General features: G+C 36.8%; 1 protein-coding gene across 1 annotated transcript; it reads right to left on the bottom strand.

Annotated features, from left to right (window-relative positions):
• Positions 1–6,590: 6,590 nt before the first annotated feature.
• Positions 6,591–24,333, bottom strand: LOC107550695 (microtubule-associated tumor suppressor 1 homolog; the record flags this gene model as incomplete). The annotated part of the gene is given in 14 exon segments (XM_016232041.1): positions 6,591–6,659; positions 6,737–6,820; positions 8,190–8,278; positions 8,361–8,427; positions 10,189–10,266; positions 10,337–10,396; positions 13,460–13,532; positions 17,552–17,621; positions 17,713–17,772; positions 18,622–18,760; positions 22,942–23,064; positions 23,183–23,257; positions 23,334–23,477; positions 24,211–24,333. Coding segments are annotated over 14 exon segments (1,254 nt in total), but the record flags the coding sequence as incomplete, so codon positions are not given.
• Between the last annotated feature and the right edge of the window lie 2,099 nt (positions 24,334–26,432).

Genomic DNA, 26,432 nt, shown 5'->3' with positions numbered 1-26,432 from the left:
AACACATTATATCCTCAAGCATTATTATTATTATCATCTGAAGATGGTGATTATGATTACCGTTATTTTTTAATAATAGCTTTGTACATTATGACATCATGATGGTTTATCGATGCACAGCAATTCAACGAATGGTACTGGTATTTTTCCAAGTCACGGTCAAAGCAAACTTAAAGAGGATTTGCGTGAAAAAGGCTAATGGTTACTTTAGAAGCCATAGCTGACCTTCCAAAACTTGCATTTGGCTAATATTGTAATCTAAGCAGAAAAGAAAATAAAAAAATCGTTGAACTTTACACTCATAACACAAGGTTTAAGACTAGCCACAATAGCATCGCTGGTGCTATATATCAACAATTCAGATTGGTCGCCCTACACCAGGGACAGCTGGCTTTGCTTGGCCATGGAACCCCATACCACCCTCGGTGGACCATACACAACGACACTGACCTTACCGCGGGGGAAGCCAAAATGTGCCTTTCACTGAATTAGCCTCAAAGACGTCTTGCTATGATCATTGTTCGGAACAGAATGGACTGAATATTGTTCTTAATATGAGAGGCATTGTATCCAGCTTTTGCTTGCCCCATATGAAATATTACTGCCCCTTTATTCAAACTCTCGTATTTCAAGGCAGGCATGTAGTTACCGTATGCGATTTTGTGTCAGTGCTAAGATATCCAGACCCTGCCTGTCACTTCATTTCAGTGCCTGGATCCCATACTTTTATTAATGTTTTATTTTTATTTTTTTGCTTTGTTCGAACTCATCGCCAAGAGAATGCACATACACTGATAGTTCTTCAAGGAACGAGGGCTTAGAAAACCCGTAACAACTAGGAATAAATAAATAAAAACGGTTAACATATCAACACATAAACTCCATTCCAGATTTCCATAAATAAATGACCGTGTTTTGTTAGTAATTTTCGTAGCGTATTTTTCAAAGCAGTGTTTTGTTTTTAATGCAAAAAGAAAAGAAAATCAAATAGCTATATTTCAAGCACCCGTGAAGCTTGGTGTTTATGTGTATTTGTGCTTGGTTTCTATAAAATGCATTTGGTTCTACTTTTTCATTGGTTGCAGTTTTCCTTTTTATGTCGATTTTTTTCTAATAATAACTACTTTTCTAATTTCCCAAGACACAGCCTTCTGCCTATATGAGAAGGAAACAGATTCGCGTTGATAATTGATCCACTTTTTTATTCAGACTTCCACCTTCCGCAAAGAGACAGAAAAGTCGGGCTAAAATGTGATAAATTACAAATATGCAAATTGCATTCAGTGGCGTTTGTAAGTGTGTCTATCTGAAAGTGAATAAGGCCTTGCAGTCAGTCGGCGCGCATTCGGGGAGCTCGGGACCCCAGGGCGGGGATCAAAGCGCCCCATTCTTTTTCATCCCCGGTATTCTCCCACAAACGATTTCGATACAATATGTTTTCATGATGCACGTCATGTGCCTGGGACGCAGAACTCGTTGAATCTTTGCTCAATGCGTCGACCGCCTTTTGTTCGACAGGATGGACTTCAGAGGGTTTTTCCCCCTAGTTGCCAGGTTTCTAAAGTGTAAAAGCATGCATCATTTTTCACCAGGTCTCGTTTTAATATTCACTAAAGGAAATCTATGAAAACAGACCTTTCAGTTGTTCGCTGGCATGAACCTCACTGCTGTCCAACTGATTTCTCCTATTATAACCATTTCTCAGCAGGGAGGTATTTGCAACACAAACGCAGCTGTAACACACACACAAACACACAAAATGGTATATTTAGAGTAAAGGCATCCAGCTTTATGTCATTAATAAATCATTCCTCTGCAACTCAAAACAATAAATAAACAAAGAAAAAATAGAATTTAGAATCTCTTGCCCTTTCGATAACAATCATCTGAAAATAGAAAAGTGAGGACTATATTATTATGAAAGTGTGATTTAAAAAAATGTAATTGCTTGAATTATTTTTAATTTTTATTTTAAGTATCCAAGTACCCTTGGCAACCCCAGCATTCTGAAAAAAACTTTAAATTCTCTGTTCCTCAATTGTTTTCCAGCTTTGAATGAACTTATAGCTGTGGCAAAAGCTTAAAACAGCAGCTCAGTGCAACTTGACCATACGTTTAGAGTGATTGGTTGAAATGGCCTTGGGCCAGAGCTGGGAAAGCTTCCAGGCCAGACTCCCATTAACCCTCTATGGTGAAACTCTGCTGGAATCCAACACACCAGCCATCACCATTTATCCACCAACTAATGAAACTAATTAATTTCTGGAGTTCAGCTAAAATTCCACTTTGTTGTTTTACAACCAGAGCCTGAAACCCTGTGAAAGTAGCAAACATCTTTATACGATACCCCCTCCTGAGATTGTTTTAGCTAATGATATATATCTGACATCTTATAGTAGTTTCTATGGTAACTAAGCTGCATTCAGTTCGGACCATGCTGGTCTGTTCAGTAGCACAGCAGTATGGAAAAGTTGTTTTGTGACTCTGGCAATGGACCAGTTAATGGAAGATTACAAGAAATTAGGCCATAATCACATAATCTCTGAGAAAAGGGTCACAGCACAGTAATCAGGCAGATCAAGTCATAACTCAATAACCATCCGTTGTACATGACAGATTGTTAAAGGAGAAATTGGTAATTGATTCTAAGCTTGTCCCTGAGGGTCAGTGGGGTCTGGTGAGACCAGAATTCGGAGAACAGATCCACAGGGGTTTGCCTCAGAGCGACACTGTTTATACAGAACACAGCTACCAGCCAAACCACTCTGTTCTCCACATTTAGAAGGTCAATGGTACTGTTTATCACTTCATGCTATAGCTTATAGTAAAATTAACTCTTACGAAATGTTAGATTTTTTTTAAAGCAATAAAAGTAAAAGTAGAACCCATTTCATATGATTATTTATTCTGTACAGTGTGAAGAAGTGAAATAAAGACCGAGCAAAAGAGATGGGGGCAGAGCAAGACTAAAGACTGAAATGTGTTCGAGAGCCAAGATCTTATTGTTCGGCTCCACAGCCATTGAGATCGCCTCCAAAGCTGTGCATTCCGCTGGTTTTGTGCTGTATGCGGCATGCGGAAAGCAAAAGACTATTTTTGAAGCACTCTTTACTGTGGCAGAAGAATGCATACAGTTACTCATGTCTGCACCTTTCCAACAGCATTCAGACTTAAGAGCTGCAGTAGACTGAGCCCATTCACAGCACAGTCAATTACAGTCAGTTAAAGTCACGATAGTCTTTGTTTTCTCTTAATGGGAGCTTTGTGTGGCTTCACTACGGGGGGAATCTAATGAACTTTTTCTCATTGCTTTGTACAGTGCCGTGATATCTTCACTGACAAAATCAACTGACTTTTGTTCAAATTTATGAAATAGGAATTGCTGTGAAAATGCTTTATTAATGCGAGAAACTGATACAGATCAATATCCTTAAATATAATAACAGACTATGAGTTCAATCTAACTAGGTGTTTTCTTTTTTAGATATACAACTATGAATGCACAATTAAAGCAAAGGTATTATTGACGTATATATATATTTGTTTAATAAATCTCATAGTCAGATTGCATAATATCTTTGACTCTTCCTTGACACTGTGATTTTGTTTCTGATTTATAAAGGGGAAAAAAATCTTCCAGAGTTTCATACCCTCATCAGGTTTTGAAATTACAAAAACAAGCTGTGCATGGACTAAGCCATTTCTGTTTTAAATGTGATTTGAACTTAAAAAAAATCTAGAGTGGTTGCCTGTTGAGAAGGGAGAAAGAACTCCAGTTAATACATCTTCATCGTCTTCATCTGCCACGGTCAACTGGGAATCTGCAATTACATAAAACACTAAATTAGCAAAAAAATATGAATCTTTTTCTTTTTTTAAATACACCAAATAAGTTGGCTTTCACAAAAAAAATGAAATAAATAAATATATATATATAATTAAATCAGGGTAGTAAATAGTATTACCAGCCATATAACTGAAAATCACTAGTAAATCATACATTTCATTCATATTAGAGCACTTATAAATTGTGATGCACAAACTGTGTTTTTAACCATCCCAAGTCATTTTTTGTACCAATCAAGTGAATGTGAGTACTGCCCATGGGAGGGGCAACATGACATTTCCCTGGCCGATTCAAAACAGGTCATGGACCCTCCATAGACACCAAGGTGGTGGGAGGGAGAACTTAACCACACCGTGTAACCGAATCAAACCAGTGGTTACCCCTTTTCAGCCCACTGGAATAGCCATAACAATACCATTCACTTTGCAGCAGAGAAGACATGCTCCTTTGAGACTGACTGAGGCTTTTTATCAACTGCGGGGCTTTGTAGCCTTTTAGAGAAAAGAGAGAGAGAGAGAGAGAAACAGAAAGCTCATTTTGAAAGTTTATTTTTCCTAACACATTTTATTTTATTGGGTACGGGTCTAAATATAAGGTCTTAATAATGGTGAATGACAGAAATGCCGTTTTATATGCGGAAAAAGAGTCAAGCTCAGGACTGCCCTAGTGCTGACCTATGCCTTTCAGGTTGCTTGAACACATCAGAATTGCCATTGTTAAGGTTGATTAATTGAGTCTGATAAGTTACCATGAATGAAGATTGTTATAGTGTTTTATGTCTATTTCAAAGAGTTCTGCAGAAAAGCATATGGGCCAGACGTATTCATGAACAAAAAGGGAAAAAAGCCCAGATGTATTATGGTTGTATCCAAGCAGTCTTGCCCCCCTTCTTTTGATCATTTTCCGAATGACTTTGAAGCCATGCACTTGCCATATTAAAAAGGGAATATTTAAATATTTTAGAAAAAAAAGTGTGATTTTACCATGCTTACCAAGTTTTACTCTCTTTGATAGTGTTCCCAATGTGGTTAAAAAGTTTACTACTTAGTATATTACACATTTAAAAATTGTGACATTTTGCTCAGTCAACATATTGCATTTATATCTGATTAATCCTAAAACACAATATTCATATTTATAAATTAAGCTTAGCTAACAAGACCCATCAGACAGACAAACAGGCAGACTTAGCGCACATGTCCAAACAAGAGCTTGTAGAAGTGTGTTTGCCATAAAAGCTTGAAATTATTCACACCAACTTAGATTGGTGACACACTGAATAAACATAATATGCTGTGTGACAACAATGTTTGCCAACTCTTTCCAAATGTCAAGACCCTCAGTAGCCAGTGCCTTATCTCCAGTGTCTCAATTATTGAGTGTCAGTGGTGATGTATGGACCAGATATCCCCGTGGTTTAGACAGAGGCCAGCTAGCAGTTGTAGAGGTCACTGGCCAGGCCCTCTGGACCGAGCACCAGTGACCCCCTTCATGCTGACCCACTATAAACTACTGCAATGGCCTGTAGACATCTCCATCCATCCAGAGCCAAGGCTGCAAGTACAGATCTTTTCTCAAGTACTTAAGCAAATGTGCAGAAAGTTAGACATGATGTCAAAGCCAAATACAATAAAAACAATAATACTGAGAAATATTACAACAATTTAAAATAAATGTTTTCTATTTAATACATTTTAATATTTAATTTATTCCTGTGATGGAAAAGTTGAATTAACTCTAGTCTTCAGTCACATCCTTCAGAAATCATTCTAATATGCTGATTTGGTGCTCAAGAAACATTTCTTCTTATCATTGTCGAAAATAGCTGTACTGCTTAATATTTTTGTAGAAAACCATGATACATTTTTTCAATATTCTTTGATAACTTTGATATAGAAAATTAAAAAGAACATCTTACTGGCTCCATACTTTTGACTTGTAGTGTGTGTGTGTGTGTGTGAGTGTGTGTGTATATATACAGTATATATATATATATATATATATATATATATATATATATATATATATATATATATATATATATATATATATGGGTCATATTTATGCAGAAATTTAGAAAATTCTAAAGGGTTCAAACTTTCAAGCAGCACTGTATATATACACACACACACATACATATATATATATATATTACAATTCTAAGTGTATAAAGCTGTGATTAATCACAACAAATGCAAAAAGAAGAACCATTGCAGAACCGATGACACATATCTATTGTCTATAATTACTGGCCTGTTGAAATCCACCGACTGGACAGCGGTGTAATCTGGGTAGATTGATTTGTTAGCTTCTGTGCATCAGATATTTGTGTCGGAGCGCTTCCATATTGACAGAGGGTATTAAGTCTTTCAGTTATCTGGCCAAGTCATGCCTGCTAAGCTCATTAACTTAGATCCCAATCATCAGAATGTCAATAATAGGCAAAAGATAGATTAAATATAGCCGAGGAAAGACAACTCTCTCCATTTCTCATTCCTACTCCTCATGTGTCACTGCAAATATGATAATAGTGCACGAGGTAACCTTTCAGAGTGATGGACATGTTTGGTTAAATCAATATCTTTGAACATCTTTTTTGATGTGGTCAATATGAGGACAGGTGTTAATGCTATACTACAACTGTAATCAACTTAAATTAGATATTTTAGTTACTGGTCTGTGTTGTTATCTCTTTCAGGTGGTCATGCACTAACCTAATCCAGGGAGAGCATCTGCCCCTCTCTCACTCTGTAGGCTGATGTCCAAAACACTGCTCATCTTCTGCTGGCCTCCATGCAGCACCTATACGTGGCTTACAGCAGAGGGATTTTTAAGCTACAAGTCTATAACACAAAAACTAGACCAGCTGTCAGTTGGAAGGTTCCTTACCAAAGGAGCCATATTGCTATAGCACAACTTTTTAAAAGTACCATATGCTGGATTCCTCTGCCGTGGTGAGCAAGGAGCATCCATCTACAGAAAAAGATATCTAAAATATCTCCAATTTTCACATCTCACAGATGCAATTGTTTGTATACAGAGGTCATGATATTTGCTAAACTCCAACCCAAATGCTAAACCTAAACCCTCACAAATGGGCTGACATCATGAAAACATTATATTAACCTTGTTAGTTATGAGGACCACTTTAAATGTCTCATATCGTAAGTCAATTTTCACTATATTGTTTTTGGTCCATACAAGTATAGTTACAGCTGTACACAAACACACACATTTACTTGGCTAATCTAAATGCAAAAATATCATAGATTTCTATTGTTTTCTAGTTAATCATAAATAATACAGATAATTCACAATATATATTTACTATATTTATATTCAAATTTTTCATGCTCATATGTCTCCAAACTGAGGAATTGCCAGATTTAGAGCACTTCTTGGGACAATTCCCCCAAAAATGTATAGTGAAGTAGAAGCTCACACATTTACTGTATGTACACTATCATTCAAAAGTTCCAGGTCAGTAAGAGATTTTTCAAAATAAAATGAATACTTTTATTGAGCAAGGACACATTAAATTGATCAGAAGTGACAGTAAAGACATTTATAATGTTGCAAAAGATTACCTATTTCAAATGCTGTTGTTTAGAACTTTCTATTGATCCAAAAAATACTAAAAAGCAATCATGGAATAAAAAAAATATATATATAATAATAATAATAATAATATATACTGTATATATATATATATATATATATATATATTAAATTATAATAATGTTTCACAATATTATGCTGTTTTACTTATTTTTTATCAAATATATGCAGCCTTGATGAGCATAGAGACTTCTTTCAAAAACAGTAAAACAAAATTTACAAACTTTTAATTGTTAGTGTATATGCTACAAAATAATATGTATAGTGGCAAATATTGGGTAAATGTCCCTAGTAAGAGAGTCTGTTTCATGTGCATTATTTGTGTAATAAATGACATCCGACACAGGCAGGCCTCAACGAGGTGATCGGAGTTGCGTTTGTCCTCCTGGTAATTGGGGTGTGGGGTGCAGCACAAAACAAAAACAAAACTTATGCATATTCATCAGCCTTCACCAATTGAGGCCAGAGATGAGGGGCTTAATGGACGTGCACCTGTTAAAGTCTGTTCTGGGTTAGCCTCTACTGTATATGTGCTCTGTGTGTGTGCGGGACAGGCCACAGGTGCAGATTTCATTAAGGGTTACATGATTAAAGCTCCTGCCCTCTTTCAGTGTGGTAAGTTCGGCTTTGATGAAGAAAAAGACATGTTTTGGTGTAAATATCATGGAAGAGCATATTCATTTAAAGTGGACAAAACTGTAGCACTCTCAGAGAAGCTACTGACCGCAAAGCTGACTGAAGCGTTGTGCAGAATGGCTTCCTGCCACTGAAACGTCTGCCGTAAGAACATCTCATCCTTGATGGCATGGAAACGCAATAGAGAAATAGTCAATGTAGAAAAGCTCATGGAGTCAAATGAAGCAACATTTAGAGTAACAAAACTTTGCGGTGTACCTCTGTCTTAAAATCTCAAACTTCTTTTCCCACACCTGCTTGGCCATACACAACTGCTTACTGAGCCTGAAAACATTAAAGGGGTCATAGGATGCCCATTTTCCACAAGTTGATATGATTATTTAGGGTCTTAATGAAAAGTCTGTAACATAGTTTGGTTCAAATTTCTCAATGGTAGTGTAAAAATTTTTTTTTTACCCTGTCAAAAAACAGCTCTTTTCAGATCAAGCCGTTTTTGTAGCATTTTCCTTTAAATGTTAATGAGCTCTGCTGACCCCGCCCCTCTCTTCCGAGCTGCTCTCAGAGAGACTGTTTACTTTAGTGCATTCATGATTTATGTGAACACGACGCATTTATGTAGATCGGGTATCGGTGCATTCCCTTCAGAAACAAACTTAATCCTCTGCATCTTCAGCGGCTCAGATTTCGGGAGTAAATGATGACTGTTATGTTCATTATTACATCCAACAACAGAACACCTCAATCGCTTAGGAAGGAGTCATTCTTGTCTACATCTGTTCCAGCAGTGAAACAATGGCGAACTGATGACAGCTCATTCAGGGCGGTCTCAGGTAAGACGCCAGTCCAGTCTGTGCTGAAACACTACTGTCAATCAAACTATCATGGGTGGGGCCTGTATGTGTGACGTCACACAGACAGGCATCTGAGATCGGCACGATTTGAGAAAGGGGAAAAAATTTAACGAGATTACAAAAATCTTTATCATTATACACTCTTAAAAATAAAGGTGCTTCATGATGCCATAGAAGAACCTTTTTGTCTAAATGGTTCCATAAAGAACCTTTAACATCTGAAGAACCTTTCTGTTTCACAAAAGGTTCTTTGTGGCGAAAGAAGGTTCTTCAGATTACAAAAACGCAAGAAAGAGATGGTTCTTTAAAGAACCTTTGACTGAATGGTTCTTTGTGGAACCAAAAATGGTTCTTCTATGGCATCGCTTGAAGAACCTTTTGAAGCACCTTTATTTTTAAGAGTGTAGGGTGGTTGTGTACACACACTGCCAAAACACATTTCAGTTCGAACAACTTGTAAAAGTGCATGTAGTATCCTGTGACCCCTTTAAGAAACAATAAGAACAACAGAGGGCAGTGGAAAGAACAAGTACTGTAGGACTGACCTCTTTCAAAATGTTATTATAACTTTCAATCTCCTTTGCTTAGGAAGGAGTCATTCTTGTCTACATCTGTTCCAGCAGTGAAACAATGGCGAACTGATGACAGCTCATTCAGGGCGGTCTCAGGTAAGACGCCAGTCCAGTCTGTGCTGAAACACTACTGTCAATCAAACTATCATGGGTGGGGCCTGTATGTGTGACGTCACACAGACAGGCATCTGAGATCGGCACGATTTGAGAAAGGGGAAAAAATTTAACGAGATTACAAAAATCTTTATCATTATACACTCTTAAAAATAAAGGTGCTTCATGATGCCATAGAAGAACCTTTTTGTCTAAATGGTTCCATAAAGAACCTTTAACATCTGAAGAACCTTTCTGTTTCACAAAAGGTTCTTTGTGGCGAAAGAAGGTTCTTCAGATTACAAAAACGCAAGAAAGAGATGGTTCTTTAAAGAACCTTTGACTGAATGGTTCTTCTATGGCATCGCTTGAAGAACCTTTTGAAGCACCTTTATTTTTAAGAGTGTAGGGTGGTTGTGTACACACACTGCCAAAACACATTTCAGTTCGAACAACTTGTAAAAGTGCATGTAGTATCCTGTGACCCCTTTAAGAAACAATAAGAACAACAGAGGGCAGTGGAAAGAACAAGTACTGTAGGACTGACCTCTTTCAAAATGTTATTATAACTTTCAATCTCCTTTTTCTGCATTGCTTCAGTCTTTCTAAGTTCTTTTATTTTTGGAACCAACTCTGTATCCCCAACAAGGAAAAATAAAGCTGAAATTCAGATCAGTTTACGCATGCATGTACTTCTACTTCAACAAAGTGAAGGGTACCTCCATGGTTGTAGGTTCTGCTGGCTTCTGCTTCTCAAGCTTCTTTTCAATGGCAGCTTTCTGACAATAGGAGAATCACAAACTCATCCTAAAATTACAATGATGCATTACTGTATAGGATTTGTATGTCCAAATAAAAGGAGTACAAATAAAATGTTACTTTCGTTTCTCTGTGTTTTCATTACTGTACATCTTAACCCAATTCTGCCATCATTTACTCACCCTCATTTCATTCAAAACCTTTACTTTTTCCCTTTGAAACACAAAAGAAGATATTTTGAGGAATGTCTCACTGTCTTTTTTTGCTAATACAATAAAAGGTCCAATTTTGTTCCAACATTCTTAAAAATATAATATTTTGTGTTTCACAGAAGAAAGAACATTTAAAGCAGGTTTAAAACAACACGTTTAACCCTTAAATCACCGAATCTCTCAATACGTTTCATGTGGCTTTCCACCTCAGTGGAGATTTAAATGGATGGCCATATTGTGTGTCATTATATCAATCCGTCGCTCACAAAGGGTCATTTTAACACCAAATGTCCACTTTGTGTAGCATGTCCAATCAAGGCCTGACACAGCTTTGTGGAATGCCGTGTTGGCTGATTGAGTGCGTACATTCAGGGCAGTGTGAAGGTCAGGTCAGCTCAGGTCAGCTCGGACATCCACTTTTCTACCCGTGTTCCCCCAAAAAGGCCTAACAGAATGTGGGAGTCCCTTTTTAAGTTTATCTTAGTAAGAGTGGGTGCAGAGTGTGTTGTTAGTCTAATCCAACACAGAAAGGATGTCAGTCTACCCTTTTTCTTTCATCCCAACCAAAGAAAACAAAGAATGGGAGAGAGAAAGTTTCCTTGCCAGATTGTTCAAAGACCCATTGTGTGCAAAAAGGAGTAGGTGCTGATTTGTGATAGTGAGTTGTGTAAGGCCTCTGAAGTACTCTGCACTGAGAACAGACACTAATGAAGGCATGCTACACTTCAGTCTGTTTCCTTACTAATCTGATGGATGCAGGATGCACATTTACAGTTTAGACAAAATAATTAATAACAGAACATTCAACCGAAGAACAACCTTGCAAAACGTTTTGATACATCAAATACAAATTTGATACAGCAATCATTACTCCAGTCTTCAGTGTCACATGAACCTTCAGAAATTATTCTAATATGCTTATTTGGTGCTCAAGAAACATTTCTTATTATTATCAATGTTGAAAACAGCTGCTTAATGTTTTTGTGGAAACTGTGATACATTTTTATCAGGATTCTTTGATGAATAGAAAGTTAAAAAAACAGCATTTTTTATTTGTATTTCTTTTTATTTAATTACAGAAATATAAATCTTTTATAACATTATAAATGGCTTCAATGTTTATTTTGATCAATTTAATACATTCTTATTGAATAAAAGTATACATTTCTCTAAAAAAAATTATTGAAAATTATAAAAAAAAATAAAATGACATAATTTTGAAATATAGTGCTTCTAACCATTCAAGCACAGACCACGTTTATAGATCTATTGTTTGCTAAGGTAAATAAATCAAACTGTCTGCGAATTGTACACTCTAAAAAATGCTGGGTTGTTTCAACCCAACGTTGAGTCAAATATGGACTAACCCAACCGTTGGGTTAAATTTTTACATTACATTTTTGGTAACACTTTATGTTGATAGTCCACTTTAGACATTCTAATAACAGCAAGTAACTTTGCAACTACATGTCAACTAGCAGTTAGTAGAGTATTAGTAGACTAGCTTCTTAATATCTTCTAACACTTTCTTTGTCAACTTATTCTACTAACCTAAACCTACCCTAACAGTCTACTCTGAGAGTTAGTAGACATGTAGTTGCAAATGAATGAGAATTAGTTGACATGTAGTTGACATGTAGTTACTTATAGTTAGTAGAATGTCTAAAGTGGACTATCGAAATAAAGAGTAACCACATTTTTAACCCAAACGTTGGGTTAGTCCATATTTGACCCAAAGTTGGGTTGATAAGAGTTTCACACATTTCCATAATAACTAGCCACTACAGTGGCCAAGCTCATTGTAAGGGTACCCTTTATGAAGTGGACTTTAAACCGGGCTCATTGTCCATTTCTATTCAGCTGTACCCCATCACCCACTCCAGCCTGTCACTGTGTTGTGTCAGCTGCATGCCACATTCCACCCTCTGCTAGGCACTGAGGCTTGGGATTCACATTGGCTGCCTCCTCGCCGCCTCTATGCGGTCACCATGTTGACAGAGTCATCGTCCTAACCGCCCCCCACCCACTCTAACCTCACCCTTCCCATCCAACAGAGTCTTAACAAGCCATGAACAAGCAAAAAAAAATAAAAAATAAAAAATGGGGAAGCATACTGTATGTAAGAAGCCTGGATGCTATGCCACTTTTGGGATCAGCTACATATAAGCTAATAGCCTATTTAAAGGTAAGTAAGATTAGCATTGGAAATAGCACTATACAAATCTAAATAGACATAATAAAATATTATTTTATCACGGTCACCAGCTGCATGTTTTAAATTATATATATATATTTATTTATATATATATATATATATATATCTTTCCTATCACCTTTGATCAATTGAATGCATTCTTATGGAATTTCTTTCAAAAACTTTTGAAAGGTATGTATTTTAGTGAGAAAAACATTAGCAAATAAAATGTCATTATTCCTTTAAAAAAAAATCTTACTGACCCTAAACTTTGGAACGGTAGTGTACATAAACATAAATAGCTTGATTGTGAATTTCCTTGAGTTAGCAAGTTTATAATTCATATTTGTGACAGAAAAAGCATATTAGATGTGTTTTCAATGAAAAAGAATAAGATCTGCACTTGAAGAAGGGAGAGAGGAGCTGCCATCCATCACTCAGGGCTGTTAATGAATGCGTTTCACTGTTGGTATGGGTTGAATTTTAACCGCAGACTCATGGCTAAAATTGATATGACTTCGACACTGCGTGTGCACCTTATCCTCTGTCTTTGTCTGGGGTAATGGAGAGACCGTCCACTGGTCAAGGGTTCAAGACCTCCAAACATCCTGAGACAGATTGGACACGTCAAGTCCTTGCCATATCTGAGCATGCATTCAGCTGGGTCTCATACTCACCTCCTTCCTCCGTGAGGCTTCATTGCATGCAGTTTCTGTCTCCATTTCCTCTTTTAACTGTTTTATCTGCAAAGGATAATATATATTTTTTTAAATCACAAACGAGAGTGGACAGTAGGCGAGACTTCATGTTGTTTGTTTATTTGCAACCATCCAAAAGATTCTTGGATATTTAGGAGTATTTACAACTAGGTTAAAACTTCAGAAGTGGTCAGCCAATAGTGCTGTTGACAAGTGCAGTTGGGTGGTTCATTTGGGTGTCTTTTCACAGCTGCGCTTCACACTCCACTCTGGCCTGGGCTTCAGCCTCTCATTATAGGTCTTTCCTGCAGCCTTCTGGCTATAGAAACAAATATTCTGCTCCATTGATCAAAGTCACCAAAATAAAGTGGAGAAAAACTTCGTTTTTTCAAAACGTAATTTTTTCACTTTACATTTTTATGCATAGCCACCATGCTAGACCTTAACATTGAGTTTGTCAGTCACAGCACAAAGGGGTGGCTCAACAAAGGGTGCAAGACTGAAAAGAGGCCAGTCTAAACTGCTACACTAAATATGGATAATCCTTTTCTCCCGGTAGCTCAAACAACATTAAGGAGGTCTTCATTAGTGGTTTTATCCAGGTCTTCTACATGGAGTGTGTTTGGCCACCACCTGCTCCATTAGTCTCTTTCCTGGCCCTACCAGGTTGTGTGTCCACTCAGTATTATGTGAAGAGCCGGAAGAATATTACTGATCTGAAACTAATATGCCTCTATTATAAAACACTTTTAAAAAACAAATAAATAAATAAAAGAAAGAAAGAAAAACAAAGAAAGAAAAGATAAAAAAATCTAAATATTAAATCATACAAAACAAATTAAAATTAAAGAATGTCTTCTTTACAACAAAAAAAACGATCTGTACTGCAGAACTTGAGTTTGTTTTATCCATTTCAAAAATTAATTTTCAGTAGTAAGCTTTCTAGCAATTTACCATGTCTTTTTTATTTTAAAATAAATAAATAAATGATTTAAAGCAATTTAAAGTGTTTTCATTCCAATGAATGCAACATAAGTAACTAAAAACTGTACAGTATATCTGTATATTCAATTATGCATATGAGCATAATAGGAATATATTCAATACATATTGAAAATATTCATAGAAAAAAACTTATTTATTGAAATAAAAAAATGTGCATTGCAGAACATAATTTATTAATTTTAATAAATGTATTAATTTCAACAATTCATTTTCAGTGGTGAGCTTTCTAGTAATCAAATCACTGTCATCAAAAATGCATTTATTAGTCATCTATACACATACATATGCATATATATATATATATATATATATATATATATATATATATATATACATATATATTTGTTTGTGAAATGGTGAAATGTTTTAAATATCTGAAAGTACACTAACATCAGTCAGTCAAGCATTATAATATGATAATCAATGTTATTTAATGATATAACTTTTGTAATTAGAATTAATACATATATGTGTGTGTGTGTGTGTGTGTGTGTGTGTGTGTGTTTTACCTATGATAAGTATGCTCTTGTAATAGATTTGTTTTAAACAAAAATGATTTTTATGTGCATTTGCTTTAGCTGTACTGCAGAAATATAAACCTAAGTATACTAACTAACTAACAAGCAAGAAGTGACAATAATAAACATCTGTATGCATAGTTTTCTTTACTCTGCTGAAGAGCTGTGCTAATATGAGTGTTTGATTGCAGGGTAAATTATGCCAGCTTTGACAGGACCCTTGCTGCTTGTCTCCCAGCAACCCTGCAAGGCCAGAGGGAGACTTTTAACCTTCTAGATTCTGTGTGGCCGGATTCAATGGCTGAGTACCATAGAGTCTTTCACACTCTTTTTACGTTGTCCTCTGTGTTCATATTTTAATTCCAGCCATTGTGTGGCAAACTTGGTGCATATTGATCCTCGCAATCAACCACAGATGCTGTGTAAAATAATACTTGATAACCAGTGCTTCAATAAATGTTGTCTGTAAAACTGTTTAAATATGTAAATGAAAGATTCTGAGTTTTAAAATATTTAAATGAATTAATATTGTATTTAAAGGTTTTGATGGTAAAATACAGCGATTGGCTGACATGACTTGAAATGACTTAAAATATAAGGCAGCAGTCCAACTTAGAGCACATTCAAAATGCACAACAAAGCACTCTGACAACATGGTTTCTTACTGTAGTGCAATAATATAAACTCTGGCATGGCCCCAATCTTAACACCACACAGTGCTACTTCACACACACTTCATCTTTACTGCACAAAAGATAAAACACTAAATAAACAATGCTATATCAATGCATGTCAAAAACGCTGCACCACGTCCATTCACCAAATGTTTTACCAATATCAACATGCTACAATGTCAGCTCAGTGTTTCATATCGTCAGCTGTGCTTGATCACATATCATAAAATAATTTAGTTCTCCCTCATGCACCAGTTGCTGCAGAGTATTTAATTCGTGGAAAATTTGCTCCGCTGGCATGCTTCTCTCTTCTCACATAGCTAACACACGAGTAAAACCTGCAAAATTATGAGGGACAACATTGTCTAGGCTGTAAACCTCACATACTGTTTGCTGCCCTATTTATAGATGTCACACAGTAACCATTACTGGGTAAGGAGAATTATTTCCTGGGAGAAACAGAAAAACCAGTATATGTAATGGAAGTGAATGAGGCCAATTATTTGAAGATTTAATTGCAAAAATGTGAAGCTTATAATTTATAAAAGCACTTGTTCTGCTAAAACCTATTGAATATACATGGCAACAAAGTCGCAAAATATAAATAATAATAATAATAATAATAATGAATTAAATAATAATTATATAATATAAACTTTACACAGAAAATGTTAGTAAACTATTTTCTTTTTTAGAAATTGGTTCACTCAGAAATTGCTAGTAAATTTCAGAAACAATTAGAAACCGCAAATTACACATTGAATTAAATGTGACATTTAGAAGTAGAAAAAATTTAATATTTTCTTGTGAAACATCTTTGTTTTATTTACAACATTGAAAAATATGTTTTACAGTGTAAAATCTATTCAAAAATTATTATTTTTTTGCAACTTTTAAAAGGTGAACATTTTAATGTTTAGCGATTGGCCCCATTTTCTTCCATTGTGTGTGTAATATGTGTAGTTTTAAAAGAAAACAATGGACAAACTGAAATTAATTTTGTGGCAATCAACATTACGCCACAAATGCTGGTTATTGAGTTAAAAGATTAGTTCACTTGCAGAATAAAACTTTCCTGATAATTTACTCACCCCCATGTCATCCAAGATGTTCATGTCTTTCTTTCTTCAGTCGCAAAGAAATTAAGGTTTTTGCGGAAAACACTCCAGGATTTTTCTCCATAAAATGGACTTCAATGGTGGTCAATGGGCTGAAGGTCCAAATTGCAGTTTCAATGCAGCTACAAAGGGCTCTACACATTCCCAGCCAAGGAATTTGAAGTTGGAAGAGAAAATGAGATTGAGTTTTTCACCCTACCCTACCTTTTTGAACCGGAGTACACAAAAATGAAGAGCTAACCGCGCGTCACCTTTCCAACGTGATTACATAATGCGTGAATTTGCAGATGCGCAATGCGAAGCTAGTGCAAAACGTGCATTTGTGGTTTAAAAGAATAAACATTTAAATTTTTTTAAGAAAATGACAGATCATTTCACTAGATAAGACCCCTATTTTCTTGGCTGGGAACGTGTAGAGCCCTTTAAACTGCATTGAAACTCCAGTTTAGACCTTCGAACTGTTGACCACCATTTAAGTCCATTATATGGAGAAAAATCCTGGAATGTTTTCCTTAAAAACTTTAATTTCTTTGCGACTGAAGAAAGAAAGACATGAAGATCTTGGATGACATGGGGGTGAGCAAATTATCAGGAAATGTTTATTCTGGAAGTGAACTAAATGTTGTATGTTTCTGTTGACTATCTTTGGTACTTATGGTAACTTATTGTACACCACATTAGTCAACAATTGTAGTGTTTAATGGTGCTATATAAATACGTTTAAGTTGAAATAATCCTTTAACAAATGTAAAAAACCTTACCTTTTCTTCGCCACTTTCTCTTTCAAGGTTTAACTGCATCTTTAGTTGCTTATGTTCACCTGTCAGCTGCAATAAATGGAAATGAAAGTGTTTTAAATAAAACAATGCAATGAGCATATAAGGATGTTTCTGACTTTATTTGTGTACTATATAATATCTTTTGAAGGGCTTTTTTGCTGTCGTCAGCCTCTGATTTTAACTATGCCAAATCCAGAGTTACGGGCAGAAGAAAGAGAGAACATTTGAGAACACACACACAAAAAGACCCAGTGTAATATTCATGATATGCTGATGCAAGGAGCACAACGAGAGGACATCCACTTGTCTTTGTTCATCTTTTGCATCTTGGGTCAGTGGACTGAAGCCCAGTCCTGGCCTGCGTGACCTGTTCTGGCTCAGGGTCCTGACAAGCTTCTGACCTGATGCATTGCTGTTGACACGTCCACTCACATGCACTGACCAAACACAAACCACTAAGTTCAAGGGCCAAGTGTGTGTTATTACCAAAGTGCTTTTATTTCCATAGAGACTTAAGACCTGGACAGCTCTTATCTTTAGTCACAGTCAATGCAAAACATTTTAGCAGAAGGTTCTTCCCATTTTGAATGGGGACACATAAAAGGAGTTTATGTTCCAATGAAATGGATGATATGTTGTTTTGGAGCATTTTAAAAATCTATATTTTCATGCGTAATCACAAAAAGCAGTGGCGTAAAATATTCAGACAGTTACCAAAGTTACATAAGCAATGAATGAATGTCAAACAATATGAAAGATAAAGGCCTGGCCCTTGAGAATACACCTGTCTTGTGTTTGCTTTCTCCTCACAGACTCCCACAGAGTGTGAGATGATAGCTGTGGTTTGACAAGTGTCCTCAAACATTGCGCTCTGAATGCTAACTACCTCACACACCGGGAAAGATAAGAGAATCAGTCTGTTTCCAAAACAAGCATTTGTGACAAATGTTTGTTTTTGTCCCAACAACCATAGGAAAAAAACTTAAGCACACTTTTTTGTGAGTGGTATATCCAAAAAAAAAAAAAGTTTAAAATGTGACATGTTACCCAGTCTCTGCTCTTTGGATTCCAGGACTCTGTGAATTTCTTCCAGCTCGACGTGCAACGAGTCAATGTTATCTTTTAGCTTTTCATTCTCTGACTTCAGTCTGCTTTTCTCGGGATCCTCCGCTCCCTCTGAGCCGATCTGAAAAATGATACAAGTCCTTTTTAACTTTCCCTTTACAGCGCAAAACAAAAGCCATGCCGCTCAAGCTGCGTGGCAAATATGAGTGCCATTCAGGCACAAAGCAATCGTACAACTTTCTGCCTCCTACCATTTCCCCCTGAATAATAAAAAGCGAGAAACAAAAAAAACACATTTAGAAGAGGGCGATCTCTTTTTTTCTTCCTCTTCTCTCGTTCACCCTTTTCTTCTTGCCCGGAAGAAAGACAGCAGTACATTACATACAAAGCCCATAATTCATGGGGACATTTTTATTGACAGGAATAATACACATTATACTGTTTGTGTGCCCCTGTCATGCAGGTCAATTTATTCTGGAAGTCAAGGAAGGCAGCTGGGGCTTATCCACCCACAGTCTGGGCTCTGCTTTCTAACAAGCTCGGCAGAGCCAGGCCATGAGGGGCCGATTGGAGGATGGCTGAGCAGCCCCAGGGGGTTCGCAGAGAGCACAGTTTCCCGGGGGGGGCTTGTTGCCTTTGTGCAGTCCCTCAGTAGCAGCGCTGCCAGTGTCACCAGGATCACATCACATGTCAGCGCACTGAAGTTTGCAGACTGGGAGCCGCATGGAGCCCATCAGGTTCCTGTGATATCCACGCAGTTGGCCCTCTATTTTGTACCGATGCAGCCATTCATGCCCCTAACATTAACTGGGCTTCCCTTTCATGGGAACTTCGAACTGCGTCCTCTAGGGGTCGCTATGGGGAACGCCTCGTCGTGACCCGTGTCTGAAGCATACATTGAAAAAACACCAACTCGTTGGCCGGCGACAGCCATGCCTGTCACACTTAAGATTGTGCAGGCGTTCACTCTCTCTCTCTCACTCATTTATAAAGAAAGTAAATTGCAATCATAAAGAGGTTTTGATTGCTATAAGTTTATTTGATGTTTGGCGGTTTTGCTTTTTCGTCACGTTTTGGTATGACTTCGAATGAGCCTTAACAACATAAAAGGGAAAAAAGGGAAAAATGCTGTCACAGGGGCAGTGACAAATGGTACTAATATGTACATTTAAGGTACTAATATACACCTTTTAGGGGTAAAAAAGGTACAAAAGGGTACCTTTTGAAAAGGTATCATCCCAGCTTTTGTATCTTGAGATTGTAAGTCACAGCGTCATTTTAGTCACACATAATAAATGAAATGCTCTGATTTATGACATCTTGCATATGGTTCATGATTGTTTACTATATATTTAATCCCAGAATAAAGAGCCATATGTTATGAATGTGACTCCCTAAGTGTGACGGTCAGATGATAATGATGTACATGTCATGGAGCAGGATTACTCTATCACTAATAGGAATGGGCATCGGTGCATCTTAAACACTTTTATATCGACCGTGTTAGTTGATCTATAGAGGGTGATGGGCGCCGCCATGTTAGTGCGCGCTGAATCCCAGCTGTGGGATTTACAACACACAAATTCATCTTCTCCTCCCGAAACACGTTAAAGTAGGTCTCCGATAAACTGGGAGAAGAGCAGAGTAAACTTTATAGTTACCTACACAATGATGTGATATGATATCAATAAAAACATGTCGTCAGATTATATTTGCAAGGATCATTATTGCCGTTTCCATAAACATCAGCGTGCATTTTACAAACTGTAAATGTATGGTTTTGCTAGTACTTATGTGTATTTAAATGTCTGAAACCTAAAATAAGTATTATATGGTTGAAAACAATGAATATTTGTGATAATATGACAAGAATGAAATAATACTACTGATGAAAAAGAGCGGGTTGAATGTTAACTACATTCATTTCCATATAACTATAAACTACCATAAAAGTTTATCAGCGTGCATTGATTAACAGCATGTTGTAGCGCAAAAAAAAAACGTGCTGGTGCAGTCAACTGAGAAAGTTAATAGCAAAAGAGCGACCAGTGGGAAGAATGAGTCTGGAGCCCTGAATTGCCCAGCTCCTTCTGTCAATGATCTACCTGCGTTCAAAATTCTCTGGCACCGCCCCTGGTACATCCATGTATTTTTGAAAAGCAAAAATGAAGTTTGTTCAACTCTAAACCCAGTCCGCAAGTAAATTAGGTTATTAAATAAAAAACTAGCAAAACGAGTTGCGCGGTGTCCCCACCACTTTTCAAAGCAAAGTTACGCCACTGACCTCAGCCCAAACATCACCCACCCTTCAGCCTTCCCTCCCTGTTTCATTGTCATCTTCTAGGGAGAGACAGTATCAATTTATTATTTGTTCATAGATACTGAACCTAATTTTTCCTCCTCAAAAAGAAAGAAAGCCCACATTACACCTCTCTTCATCAGTTTGCACAGGCTGGCAATAACTGCTCGCATCAAATTCAAGGTACTGATGTTTGGTACCACTGGCTCTTTACCAACATACCTAAACTCACTTGTTCAGACTTATGAGCCCTCCAGAAGCTTGCGTTCTGCAAGTGAACAACGCCTCGTGGTACCATTCCAAAGAGGCACAAAATCACTCTCACTGATCTTTTCCTAGATCTCAATTTGAGTCTTTAGCTATTTTTTTTTAAAAATACACTTTTTTTGTCAGCACCTGATGAATTAATATTAGCACTTATCTATTTGTTTTTACTAATTTATAAAAAAAAAAAAAAAAAAAAAAAAATTTCCTTTGTGTACTGTCTCAATTTCCTAGATCTCAATTTGAGTCTTTAGCTATTTTTTTTTAAAAATACACTTTTTTTGTCAGCACCTGATGAATTAATATTAGCACTTATCTATTTGTTTTTACTATTTAAAAAAAAAAAAAAAAAAAAAAAAAAACTTGCTATGTGTACTGTGCTAGACTTTGTCACATCAGTTGTATACTGTTGCTCTCTTGTTGGTTTGATTGCTTCTATTGTTCTCCTCATTTGCTAAATGATTACATGTAAATGTAAATGTAAAATTTATACTCTAAGGAACATCTTACTGACCTGTTTGAACACCCCAACCTTTAACTCTGGCTCCACCATCTGCTACAGTAACAGAACTACAGGTGATTAGCCATGCATCTCTCCTGTGGGCGTGAGAGTTCTCATTAGCACAATGAACAAAGCTTGAACTCCGCCGGGCTGCAGTCATTTGTTACACTTTGAGTGGCAGGTTTTGTATGGCTGTTCTCCCGGCCATCTGCCTACACAAGCAGCCGTTTTGCTTGGACAGAGCTCAGACACTATGGGTGAGAGATAACTCTCTCAGGCAGAGTGAGAGGGGCAGCCTATTAAAAAGGCCAATAATAGACACCTCACTTATCGGCACCTGATAGCTCATTCATGTTACATGTAAACCCCTTTCGCAAGGGCATAAAGGTGAGCAATTGATTTCACTTTGTGGAAAGCAAGTACCTGCTTATTAGTGTACAGCCATGGGGTCCGGGCCACTACCAAGTGCACTTCAGGCCATAATAGAGCAGGCCACTAAACAATAATTACCATCCTGCTGGTCAATAACAACACAAGCTGGATGGCATTTAAGCAATCAAGAATCATATTGACATCATTAAAGATAAATGCACTACTGGCCAAACAATGCTTCAGCGTAAAGGCTTCCATAAAAAAAATCACAAAAAATACTGTACATAAAAATATATATGCACACAAAATAAATTTGTTTTATTCAGCAAGGACACATTAGAGGTATAATCTTATAAAATATTTCTGTCAATAAGTATTCATCAAAGAATCATGAAAAAAATGTATCATGGCTTCCACAAAATTATTAAGCAGTTTCCAACATTGATAATAATAAGTCATGTTTCTTAAGCACCAAATCAGCATGTTAGACCATGTGACTGGAGTAATGGCTGCTGAAAATTCAGCTTTGGAATCATTTACATTTCAAAATACATTAAAATAGAAAACTGTTATTTTTTATTGTAATTAGTAAGTTTTTACTGTATTAATCAAATAATTGCAGCCTTGGTGGGCATAAGAGACTTCTTTCAAAAACATTTTATCAGCCCCAGCCTTCTGAACAATAGTGTATGTATTACAAATATTCTGCAAATGTTCACAACATTCTGTATGTATCCCTTTTTTTGCTTACTGGTCCTTCTTCATTGCTTCTTTGCATAGTATTTACATACATACAGGTCTATATTTAAATTAAACTGATTATTGTACACAAGTTTTTCTGTGATGAATGGCAGAGAGTCTGTACCTCATATTTCTTTAGCTGTTCAACCATACGCTCAATCTTCAAGTTCTTCTCCTGTAGCTCATTCAGAAGGTCCTTTACTCTCCCATCAGTAACATCAGAAACCAGATCCGTCTCTTCTTTATTCTTGTAAAGATTTCATATCAAAATATTCATTGTGAATCTTTGTAAATTATATCAAATCAAAAACAAACCTATTTTTTGCAATATGTTAGTTAATATTACAAATTCATTAAAAGCTTACCATATAGCTGGCTTTGATCACCTGCATAGCATCTGAGAGCTGCTGCTTATAGCTTTTCCGAAGAACAGACAATTTCTTAAAATAAAACAGATATTAAGTAGAAACATGATTACATGTATTGCTTATAATAAAAGCAGCATTGTATACAGACCTCTTTGTGGCAGTTCTTCAAATTCTTGATTTTGTCATTCATACTTGCATAAAGGGCATCAGATTCATCCTGCAGTTGGGTCTCATACTGCAAACGTATTGTTTTCAGTTTCTTTTCAGTGTCTTCTTTTAACATGTTCATTTCCTGAGATGCAATCAAATATTTTAAAACACATAAAAGAATAGTTAACACCGAATGGTGTTAACACCAAGGTTATGGTCTATACAATGTATATCCAACTTATTAAAAACCGTTAGTTGCTTTGGATAAAATCATCTGCCAAATTATAACATAAACACAAACTTGCTACTATCCATTCAGTAAGTATTTTGTTTCTATTTGTCTTTCTTTCTTTTTCAATGGGAAGGTTATATTTCCTTCCCAACTACAAATAAATTCATTTTTGTGAGTTACAGAACTAGAACATGCATTTTTGCACATGCACAGCATTTATTCGGCTGCAAGCCTGTTAATCAATATGTTTAACTCTGCAGGCTAGAGGATTCCTTGTGAAGGCACTGTTCTTCACCACAAAGCCATCATGTGCTCTCTCAGCAGGTGACCTAGACAGCCCACAGTGAGGCCACTCAGAGCTAAAATTAGAAGAATCTTGAACTAATAAGATGAAAAGCCAGCAGCATGAATGAATTCACTGAGCATATCTAGCGGAATGCACTGACAAAGTAGTAGCTTTCTGTGGGCTTTGTTTTTAAGGCAAGACAAACTTTCATTTATAAAGACGGCTGCAGATTGATTTATAGCTGACAGACTACTTCCTATTTTTGTAGTTAAAAAAAGTATTTAAAAAAGACGTTTTATGAACAGACTAAGCTGACCATGATAAGGGACTATTTATCTAGTGGTAGCAGATACACACCTTCATAAGCTCTGCAGTTTTGGCAGCAAGTATCTTTATATTTGGCAGCTCTGACTCGTCGGTTTGGACACAGGCATCTTGTCCAAAAAATCATGTCCTCACCTGGTTTGACACAGCATATCTGAAGAGTTAGAATGATTGTGTGGTGAAATTAAGTTCAAATCCTGCCTTACCAAAGAGATTATCACACAAAAGGGTTAGTTCACCCAAAAATCACCCTCAAGTCATCTTAGGTGTATATGACTTTCTTCTTTCAGACGAATCCAGTCGGAGTTATTTAAAAAATTGTCTTTGATCTTTCAAGCTGTTTAATGGCAGTCAGCGGGTGTTGCACACATCAGTCCAAAAGAAGTTAAATAAAAAGTGCCCATCCATTAAAAAAAAGTGTCTCACACGGCTCCGGGGGGTGAACAAAGGCCTCCTGTAGTGAATCGATGCGTTTTTGTAAGAAAAATATCCATATTCAAAACCTAATAATCCCTTTAATGTAGCTTGCGCCAACAGTTGTACACAGAAGCAGCTCCAGGCGGATGACGTATGAGGTCAGCGTTTAGTTTAGTTTAGAGCTTTATTAATCCCCTTGGGGCAATTAATTCAGACTTTCATAGCGCTTCACATATACAACACTTAACACACACATACATATATTTAAAATACACCAAATACATAAAAATTAATTAATTAAATAAATAATCTAAATCAACTAGATTTATTACATAAACGTATTGCTTCAGGCACAAAAGTAAATTTGTACCGGTTTGTGGAACATCTAATTGACCTTAAACGTCGCCCAAGGGGCATCCACTCAAAATAATCATTCAAAGGGTGTGTGCAGTCTCCTATAATTTTATGTGCCATCCTCATCACTTGCTGTACAATAGGAACATACAGAGAAGACAACATGATTATATTATGATCAGATGAACCAAGTGGTGGTAGTGACAGAGACCTATAAGCTTCCGGAATCGGGCCATAACATATATCCAAAACTTTATCAGCACGGGTAGCACATGTAACATATTGATAATATCCCTTTAAATATTTGTCCATAATACAATGATTAAAATCACCTAAAAGAAATTTCGGTGCATCTGGGGATATATTATCCAGTTTATCCAGGACATTTTTGACAGTTTCAAATGCCATATCAGTCTTGGCACGTGGATGAATATATACTACTACAAAAAACAGTTGAGGGAATTCACGAGGAAGATAGAAAGGGCGTACCGAAACCGCAATTAGTTCAATATCTGAATTACAAACGGCATGCGCCCAGGGCCGTTTCTAGGCATAGGCGAGCTAGGCGGTCGCCTAGGGCGCCACCAGCTGAAGGGGCGCCAATGAGCGCACGTACTGGCACTTTTAGCAGGGTTGTGATAAAGAGTGGCATGGTCACCCTGAAATATGACTGCCGCCCCCACTGGATCCCCCAACATTATTGGGCTAGAGTACTGTCAATCTGACGATGCCTGTATGCCACTAGACCAGAGTGCTGTCAATTGCTGCCTGATTGTTGCATGCAAAGTTTGCATTTGGAGCGCTCAACAATGCCATTAGATCAGTGGGCTCTGTCAGTGCTTTGGCAAGGTAACACTTTTTTTTGTCATGCAATAAAGCTAAGTTCAAAGGCCAATTTAAAATATTGGTGCAGTACAGTACTACCTCACTATGTGGGAAGATTTGCATAACACCGCCCAATTGTTCACGCAAAGAAAGAAGGTGTAACTTTTATTCTCACTGTAGTATTGTTGACGCTGCAGCCATGTCGTGAAGGCGCTGTGTGTTTCGTTGTGAAAGCGAAACTACTTTGTTTGGTCTTCCAAAAGAGGACACGACTAGAAATCAGTGGTTAAGTTGTATTTACAACACTGTTCCAGAACAGTTTAACCCAAATATCCAGATGTGTGCAGCACATTTTATAGAGGACTGTTTACTGATCCTGGGAGAGTAACGTTAGACTACAATGCCGGCAGTTCTGACTCACGTAAGTACGTTTTCATTTAAAGGATTTGCCACTGATGATTCAAACGCGAGTTTTGGGCAGTGTAGAGTAGCACTTGTTGTTTGTCATTTCTCTGATCACAAATGCAGACAGAGTTTTATGTTTACGCGGCGCGATGCAATGCAACGCAACGCGTAAAAAGACAGTATAAGTCATTATAATCAGTAATTATGTCCCCACTGGATGCAACAAATGCCTCGTTTGTAATGGGTTTTAATGT

Source organism: Sinocyclocheilus grahami, unplaced genomic scaffold, assembly GCF_001515645.1.
Source record: "Sinocyclocheilus grahami isolate Dianchi unplaced genomic scaffold, SAMN03320097.WGS_v1.1 scaffold406.1, whole genome shotgun sequence".
NCBI classification, from domain to species: Eukaryota; Metazoa; Chordata; class Actinopteri; order Cypriniformes; family Cyprinidae; genus Sinocyclocheilus; species Sinocyclocheilus grahami.
The sequence above is the reverse complement of the archived record's forward strand: the minus strand, read 5'-3'. Positions and strand labels throughout refer to the sequence as shown.